Raw genomic sequence first — 9,452 nt, forward strand, 5'->3', positions numbered from 1 at the left:
AGAGGTCCCGTCTGAGGGCACATTCCCCTTATCCTCAGCACGGTCCCCTGTTTCTCCTTGACCCTTATGCTCCCTGACACTGGTGGGGCTGCCAGATCCAGAGTGGGACATATCTATCGTCCACGAGAGTCTTTTCTGTGTGCCTGACTGACTGTCTCTGCTTCTCCAGGTCAGCCACCTTGGCCTCAAGGGAGCAAACACGTTCCCTGAGAACCAGGAGCTCCTTGCACTGAGCACACACCCAAGACTTCTGTCCAGTGGGCAGATAGTCATACATGTGACACTCCGTGCAAAACACTGGATAGCCCCCAACCCCCTGCTGGCATTCTAGCTTCATAATTCTTTTAAAATAAGTAATTATAATCCCCTTTTTAGAACCCTTTGTATTTATATGGTTTTTCTTGTCGAAGTCAACTTACCTTACGGGGAAGACAAAGAGCCTAGGGCCTTGGCTTTCTGGCTCTTCCTGGGCTTCTTACAGAGCCCCTAGTCTAAGAGTCCCTAGGCTAAGTGTCAGAGGCTCGTGCCTCTGGCAAGGTGCTTTCTTAAATACTGAATTAAAGTCAATCACAGTCAAACAATGCCCCTTCCTCTCCCTCTCTCAAGCAGCCAGGACTCTGCAACAACTCTGCAACAACTCTAATCGCTTTCACACACTCCCAAACACAGTCCTCCCACACAGTATCCTCAGCTGAATCCCCTCAGCTGAAAGCAAATAAAAAAACACTCACCCCTCTAACCATGACACCAAACTGGCACTACACCAAACAGGTGCCCCTGGACTCAAACTTTGTTCTGTTGTTTCAGATCAACACGGCTACCCGCCTGTATCAACCACCTGGCACAAGTGTTCCAGGCATGGCCCACTAATACCATCAGGGCCAGGGACCATCTTGCTGCATTTCCAGCCTGCTGCTTTGTTACTTACACTGATCTGAAGATATTGTAACCTGCCCGTCTTCATGTATGCTTGTGTATGTAGGAAGCTAGATTTGGTTGTTTTATTGCACCTGCTTGTTCTTGCCTTATGCTAAAGCCTGAAGCCCTTTTGAAACCTTTTCAATAAAGCCTGTTGCTTTTATTGGTGCATTCTACTGCCTGTGTCCAAACCCAGGCTCGGTCAAACTATCAGAAGGGGATTTGTTCCAGGGTCCCAGGTCTGGGGACACGGGAATCTAATCAAATCATCCTTGCAAGGACACGGTGGGTCCTCCGCAGCATCTCTCATTTTAGAAATCACATGAAGGTTTACATGCTTTGCAAAGTGCCAAACGTAACAGCATGAAGCGGCCTGCAGTACAACAGTTACATCTGAGAGCACCTTTGAGACCCATAAGATTTCTGGGGTGGTATAACCTTCCTAGCAAGTCAAAGCTCCCTTCGTCAGACACAGTGGTAGTGAAGCAGTCGCACTTACCAGCTCACCCTGACAAAGAGCTCAAAGGCTTCCGGGAAGACAAAGTCATCGCTGCCAATGGCCCAGCGCCTCCCGAATATCACCATCCCAGGCATCCTGGAGACCCCTGCCTGCTGCGGTGCCTCACCTCCTGCGGAAGAACAGAGATGCGCTACAGAACCTCACTTCTGCTAAAGGAGGAGGAGGAAGAGGAAGAAGAAGAGTTGGATTTATATCCCGTTCCTCACTCGGGAGTCTCAGAGCAGCTTACGATCTCCTTCCCTTCCTCTCCCCACAACAGACACCCTGTGAGGTAGGTGGGCCCGAAAGAGGTCGCATGTGGAGGAGTGGGGAATCAAACCCGGTTCTCCAGATTAGAGTCCACCGCTCTTAACTACTACACCAAACTGGCTGTCATCCCATCCCTTCCTCATCATGGCCGCCCTTCTTCTGCATGTTTCCCAGCTCTGCAATATCTTTCCTGAGATATGCAGACTAGAATTGAACACAAGAGCCAGTTTGGTGTAGTGGTTAGGAGCGCAGACTCTCATCTGGGAGAACCAGGTTTCATTCCCCACTCCTCCACATGCAGCTGCTGCTGTGACATTGGGTCAGTTACAAGTTCATTCAGAGCTGTTCTCCCAAGGGCAGTTCTCGAGAGAGCTCTCAGCCTCCCTCACAGGATGTCTGTTGTGGAGAGGGGAAGGGAAAGGAGATGGTAAACCGCTCTGAGACGCCTTCGGATAGTGAAGGACGGGGTATAAATCCAGTCTCCCCTTCGTCTTCAAAATGAAGTCACACAAGCATTACAATATTGGTGGTTTTCAAACCCCTTCCTAATGGAGCCCACCTTTCCCCCAACCATTCAGTGCATACGCAAACTACACAAAAACCAACTGTCTTGTGGCATAAGCTTTTGTGGACCAAGACAAAAGCTTATGCCGCAACAAATCCATAGAACTTTAAGATTCCTCAATATTCTTGGTTAATTTTTTTTCTGAAACAGGCCTCTTGAATTTCATACGCCCCATTTCTCTGCAAGGCCCAATTCTTTTACTACCCACATTCCTCTGGGAAAGTCCAGTGCCCATTTTACAGTCACAAGGCACTGCAAACTCAGCTGCATTCTTGATCATCTTATTCATCTTATTATTTTACATATTTATATGCCACCCTTCGGGTTACCCAAGACTACTTAAGACAAAAATAAATCATTAAAAGTATAATTTTAAACACCCTAACATTCAGCTGCAATTAAGGCAATGAAACAGAGCCAAAAATTGGAATAAGAAAGTTAGCTGCTGCCTCAAGTGCCTGCTGAAGCAGCAAAAACTTAACCTGTCAAGTGGATCCCCCACGGAAAAGAGTTCCACTTGCATTCGTAAGAAGAAATCTTCCCAATCGGGCCAAAGTTCCATCTAGCCTAACATCTTGTTTTCCCCCAAACCAAACAGGAGTCAAATTCTTAACCTGCTGTTCACAGAAAGGAGTGCTGCAGTTCAAGCCCTTGCGGCTTCCATCTGTATCTAGAAATCTTCTGAACTAGACCCAAGCCACATCTAACCCAGAATCTTGTTCCCCGCAGAAACAAAACTGCACCTGCTTTACAGAGATGAATTTGATCTTTTTCACCATGCAATATGCTTCGATAAGCTCTAGCTATGTCATGTCTCTTGCCCTGAAAATTAACACTGCAGTAATAACAATTTTAGAAGTAAGCCTTCAAAGGTGGCACTAAATTCCGGGCTCACACCTGCTGTATCAAAATTATACAGGAGTCCGAATGAAGCAAGTTGACTCACAAAAGTGAACGCCACAATAAATTTCGTTAAAGGAGCCACAGGGCTGTTATTAACTCCCCTGGGAAGTGGCTTTCCACAGAGGCTAACCAGATGCCCACCGGGCAGGGCCTGAGGACAACCGTCTTGCCCCACCTCACACAATAGCTAGCGTTGCCAACTCTGGGCCTGGGAATTCCTGGAGATTTGGGTGTGTAGTTTGGGGAGGGACCTCTGTGGAGCATAACGCCATACAAATCCAACCCTCTGAAGATGCAATTTTGGGGAACAGATTTTGGTGGTCTGGAGACCGGGAGACTTCCAGGAGGTTGGCAGCCCTACACCATGCAGCCCTTCGCACTCAAGAGGTGCACTGCCTCTGGACTGGGAGGTTCTATTTGGCCATGACAGCTAAGAAACACTGACAGACCTATCCGTCAGTGAACCCAAAGGATACCCTTGCTTAGCTTTCCCTCAGTTTCCCTGTTGCAACAAGGCGCCCCCCCACCCCCTCCTTCCTTGCCCCCAACTTATTCCCAACATCTGGGAACCCCACTCCTCCCCCCGCTACTACACTCTCCTCATTAAAAAAAAACCCCACCCGACCCCTATTAAAAATAATAAATAATACCCTCCCCACACACACGGCTCGCCCCCCTCCCCTCTACGGGCGCCCCCATCAGCCACAGCGCCCCCTACTGCAGCTGTAATATTCCCCAGCCTCGTACCTTCTCCAGGGGCCCGGATGTACCCCTCTGCTGGGGGTCACCTACTGACAGCGCGGCGTCATGACGCACTCACGTCCACCTCGACATTCTTTCGGTTCAGCGGCGGCTAACCACCTCCTAGCAGTTTCGCCGCCGCATGCGCGCTACTGGCCAGCAGGGGCCGACGGCTCATTATTCCCGGGTGGAGGGGAAATGCGCGTGCGCAGAAGTGGGGCGGTGGAGGAAAAGGCTTTTCCTGCCAAAGAGATGGGAGTTTTTTGAGGAAGGGTTTCTACACCGTCGTATTCCGGTTCTGATTAGATAATGAGGGCGTCCGTTCATTTTACTGCCATCAAGCTTTTTGGAAGCGTTAAAACTTTCCCTCTTATTTTTCTGGGGACCGGCTTGCAAAATAACTCTATACACATAAAATCTCAGATTAGTTAACGTTAACGATTTATACTTTAAATGAATTTCTTCCCTCCATTTGTAGCGCTTATAAATATTTAGCATTATTGAGGAACAGGCTTCCCCCCAAGGCCATTAGGTTTGCAGAGGCAGACTCAAGTCACGCAGTTTGAAATTTCTCGAGAAAAAGTCCTCTCTGTCTAGCTTGCTTTGGTACCTTTTTTGGAGTATAGGTCGCGAGTACTTCAAAGCACTGAAGGCCTTTAAACCGGCGGGCAACTTAAATTCTAGTCCCTTTATAATTCCGCTGTCACCCTCACATAGAAGTTCCTACCGTCTGGCATTAGGAACCGGAAATGCTGCTTAGAGAACCATTATGCCTACCTGTGCCCCTACATCCTTGTTTGCATTGCGGCCAAGTAAGCGACAATTTGACGCATGCGCTCTAGTGTGTGCAAAGGTCATCCAAGTCTGGCTGCCTGATTGTGGCAGAGCTGCTAGTTTTCATGGAGGCGAGATCCCCCGGGGGTTTTTTGTCGTCAAGCCGCAGAGCACGTAGGGAGATCCCAGAAGATTTCCAAGGCAAGAGACCTTCAGAGGTGGTGTTTGTCATTCTCTGGCTCTGCGGAGAGACCCTGGACTTCCTGGGTGGTCTCCCATCCGAGAACTGACCAGAGCGGACCCTGCTTCGCTTGCTTCTGAGATCCCACCAGACCAGGTCAGCCTGGGCCATCCAGGTCAAGGCACTTAGTTGCTCCCTCGGTTACCGTTATAATTAGGCCACCCAAATGAGAAAAATCACCAATGACAGTATCAGTAAAAAGCACGGGAAAGAGGTGTTCTCCTGTGCTCTTTGGGCAGCTCCAGCCTATATATGTTTGCTCACATTTACATGAAAAAAAATCTCATGACTTCCTTGATGGTCTCCCACCCAAATACTAACCCTGCATTGCTTCGGAGATCTAATGAGATCGGGTCATTCTGGGCCATCCAAGTCAGGATTTTATAGTGTGCTTTAAAAACCACACCTGCACCAGAGGCTGCTTTGCAAGCCTATTTCAAAAGTTTGTTGTTAGCACTTTTAAACTTGTGTCTTCATGTTTACCGTGTGTGTATTAATGGACATATATTTGGAGGCGTGAGGGAGGGCACACATGAGCTGCAATGCTGACATTAACCTCTGTATAGGATGGTTTTAATTATAGTAACGACTTGTAAGCATGTTTATCTTCAATAAAAGTTTAATTTTTAAAAACCCTCAGTATTTCCCAAGCAGTACCCCCCACACACAATGAACTCAATAGGGCAGCCTTACCCTAATAGGTCCACAATGTAGTGAAAATAGTCCCCTCCCCCCAATTGCAAAATCTACCCCTCCTATATGCAAACCCCCATTTATTTTGCCATAGCAAATGGCAGGAAAGGCCATAACACGAATGAATGTTCTTACAGCCACCCTCAAAGAGTTATGGCATATGACCCCTGGCTGCTAAGAAGAAACAACTTTTATTTTAAAAACTGACTGAAAGCTGTTGCTCAGTATGTCCAAAACTTTGGTTGCCATACACAGAGTGGGATGGCTTCACTCTCTCCTGAGCAGTATACCACTTGCGGGGGAGGGGCAAGAAAGCTTTATGCAAACGGTACATTCAATGAATGAGACAAAGCAATAGAATGAGAAAATATATTTGCAACAGGCTACACATTCATCCGAGCAACAAGCAAAGGCTGAGGTGGAGTCCTGCATTTCTCCAGATCAGAGTTATACGCATCCATATGTATCATGAAGCCAGTTATTGTGCCACCACTCGGAATCAAGGCCCTTTGTCACCTTTCTGCCTTTCCCCTATAGTTCCCACCCCAACCCATTCCAAATTTGGTAAGCAAAAAGCCTTTCCAGCATGTGAATCGAAAACCTGATGCAGCGAACTATGATGAGTGTCTCAGCAACTTACTAATTAAAGGGATTTTATGCATGAATCAAGCAACTGATTTCCTCCTTAGTAATGTGACCGTGTGTGTGTTTAAATGGTCAGGTTAAGAGTGGGGATTAAGTGGCTTGTAAAGTATTTCACAGGAACTCTTTCTGCCTTCCGTAACTTAGGCAGACACATTATTGTATTCTAACTTCTCCTTGCAGCCATGACTGAACAGTGAGAGACCCATTTGTGCCAAGACAGTTTAAGCTATTTGTGCTCTTCAGTCTTTTGCTTTTATAATCCAAATTAATTATCAGGCAACACAGACATTGCAACTATGGCATTGAAACAGGCTGCCACAGACACTCAGGTCCCAGAACACCACCGCAATGCATACCACTTCATAAAATGTTTATTTAGGATGGTAACACACGAGAAGTTGTCATGCATCAGCTCAGTAAAAAAGGGAATCAATGCAAAGGTGAGAAAAGAATAGTACTTGGTGCTGTTGATTCAGGAATAAAGTTTATAAAAAAATTACACTAAATTGTTCAAAACTGGCACATTCTAAAACTCGCTTGAAGCTAAACACGGACATTGCTCATAAAGTTATGTTTTTAAAAAGTTGTAGACATTGTTTTAAAAACCTGCCATCTACAGAGTACTTCAAATTGGACAACTATCACAAGGTTCGTCCTTCATAGCCATTAACAATGATGCTTTTAAGAAAAAGTAGAGGCTTCAAGCAACCACAAAATGTGGGACCGTTTCATTTTGAACAAGGAAAAAAAAAAACCACAACGGAAGGGTCTGCTGCTAGTCTTACAAATGCAAACCCCTCCATATTCAAAAACCCTGCATTGGCACCAAATGTTCCCAAGCTAATATCTTCAAAAGGTAACGGAGGTAGAGGGTGGTATGTGCTGGCAGACACTATAGGAGGAGGCCCCTACTGGAAAAATGGGGGGGGGGGATCTTAGCTGATTTAAGAAACTTGATGAAATGGCAACATCCCAACCACGAGAATTCTCTCCCATTTCTGGTATTCCCTTCTCTTGACAACCCAAAGCGTTCAGCTTTTGGAGGAAAAAAATAAATACAGTGGAATGGAAGCTGAAATCAAAATTGTTACCATCCATCACTCAGCACACATTTTTGTGCCCCAAAACAAAGTCAGTAATTGAAAAAAAAATCCTTGGAAAATAAAAAAAGCATTTGCACTTATTCCTGGTCATAAACAACCCCACACGCCAAAAAAAAAATTTCCTCACTTTTGGAACTATCCCAATTGAACCTACACACTGAATTAATTCACACAGTATTAAGTTTCTTTATGTAAAAAATCTTTATACATAGTAATAAAAAAAGATAGAGGGCAAAGATGCATCAAACAGAAGTCAGCTGGCTGTCCTCTGGTCCTACAGAGCCCACCGATGACCCTCCGCGAGAAAAGGTTTGGGGACTTCCTGTCTCAAACACCTTCACCTTTTGCTTGTGGTCAGGATTGTTCTAAGCATCCAGGATGACAGATGCTGATGATTGGGTTTTGGCACTTATGCTGGCAAACTGAGCTTCTTTCCTTTGAGTACTATGGGGGGGGGGGAGGAAGAGAGAAGAGGAAAGCATTATTAAATCACATGGGCACCAAACAGTGAGCAACCGAAGCATGAAAGTTATTCTGATTTAAGTAGCATACACTCGTGCATGATCCAGCCCAAGTGAGACACTTTTCAGGTCTTACGGAGTCCAGTGGAAAGGAGCTGACATATAATCCTCTAGGGAACTCAAGATGGCACAGTGAATTCTCTCATCCAGGCACTGGCTAGACGCAAGACTGGCTGAGCTTCAAACTCATCTGAGCACACCCCGAGGCCTGGTTAGACATGTACTTAACTCCAAGATCAATGGGATGCCTCAAGTGCTTTAGATGGTGCTTATTGGCATCTTCCATATCAGCCTAAGAGCCAACTAAGATTAGGGTGGGAAAGGTCTGCTTGCTATACCTTCACTCTGGCAGGTGGGGGCAGTGGCAGACAATAGCAGGGAGACACGGTTGAAGTGAGCTGCTTTGTATTTGGATTCTTAGCCGTTTGTGATGTTTTATGGATTTACGGATTTTTCTGAGCTCTTGCTCTTGGAAAAACAGCCCAAAATGTTCCAAAACACAGAAAATGCTATTTATGTTGGCAGCTCTTTTTTTGAAGCAAGAGCTAGGAGTGACAAGATTAACCATGCACCTCCCTGCTCTTCCCAGTTTAGGCACTGAAAATGGCACAAGCGGCCATCAGGTTGAAAATTGCAGCGACAGTGAATATTTTGCGTGATGGACTCACACTGAAGAACTGGCTGGCATTTGGAAGAGTGCCCCTTTGGGAAGGGCTGTAAAGATTTCTATTTTGAAACAGGCTCTTTAAAAAGTCAATGTGTTTAATGTTATCATGTGTTTGTTGGCTCCTTTGATGCATCACTTATTTAACGAAGTTTACAACATGCACTTCAGTTCAAAGATTCTCAAGGAAGGGCATAATAAAGTTAAAGCAAAACAACTACTAACAGGTCCCCCAACATCTGCATCAGTCCATGAGATTCTCTGCTCTGGAAGCAAAATTGAGGACCTTCAACTCTCAAAGTGAATCAGTCTTCAGTAGGTCTGCAGAACAGGTGGTGGTACAATATTTTCCTTCTATCTTAATCCAGCTCAGATTGACCATCTGTGCTGCAAAAACATGCCAAGGCACATGGATTCTACGTAACACGGTTATTTCCATAAACTGCATGCACACAAGTTTAGCATGGAAAACCAGTCCGACTGCCAGGTCTGCCACCCGGAAAGGCATTCCAAAATTATTCCCATCATTTGGTGCACCGGGGGGGGGGGGGGATAATTTGCACTTGGGTTGCTCCCCAAAGGCATTCCCACTTCATTCCTTTCTGCAGGAAACAGGCAAGTGACAAACAGCCTTGTGTTCCTACCAGAATCACCAAATGGATCATTACCAATTTTTGGCATACACATGTGAAAACAGACATGAAGTCTCTTGGAAACCTCAGCCAAAACAATAAAATCCCACTGGTGAAACCAAGATCCATATACTACAGTGAGCTATATGATAAATGTTGGGCATGAGAAAAAAATGAAAAAAACATAGAATCAGAGTTGGAAGGGGCCACACAGGCCATCTAGTCCAGCCCCCTGCTCCATGCAGGATCAGCCTAGAGCACCGCTGACAAGTGCTTGTCCAGC

General features: G+C 45.9%; 2 protein-coding genes across 2 annotated transcripts in view; both read right to left on the minus strand.

The window, feature by feature from the left end:
- Window positions 1-4,083, minus strand: part of DAGLB (diacylglycerol lipase, beta) — a 25,594-nt gene extending 21,511 nt beyond the window's left edge. The window contains exons 1-2 of the mRNA XM_015426198.1: window positions 3,903-4,083; window positions 1,418-1,547 (exon numbers count right to left, since the gene is read on the minus strand). Coding sequence (XP_015281684.1) covers window positions 1,418-1,512 — 95 coding nt within the window. The 5' untranslated portion in view covers window positions 1,513-1,547; window positions 3,903-4,083. The remainder of the gene's footprint in view (window positions 1-1,417; window positions 1,548-3,902) is intronic.
- Window positions 4,084-7,282: 3,199 nt separating this feature from the next.
- Window positions 7,283-9,452, minus strand: part of KDELR2 (KDEL endoplasmic reticulum protein retention receptor 2) — a 21,165-nt gene continuing 18,995 nt past the window's right edge. Inside the window, exon 5 of the mRNA XM_015426201.1 lies at window positions 7,283-7,796. Within this exon, the coding sequence (XP_015281687.1) occupies window positions 7,762-7,796 (35 nt within the window). The 3' untranslated portion in view covers window positions 7,283-7,761. The remainder of the gene's footprint in view (window positions 7,797-9,452) is intronic.

The sequence above is a fragment of the Gekko japonicus genome, unplaced genomic scaffold, assembly GCF_001447785.1.
Source record: "Gekko japonicus isolate JY-2015 unplaced genomic scaffold, Gekko_japonicus_V1.1 scaffold384, whole genome shotgun sequence".
NCBI classification, from domain to species: domain Eukaryota; kingdom Metazoa; phylum Chordata; class Lepidosauria; order Squamata; family Gekkonidae; genus Gekko; species Gekko japonicus.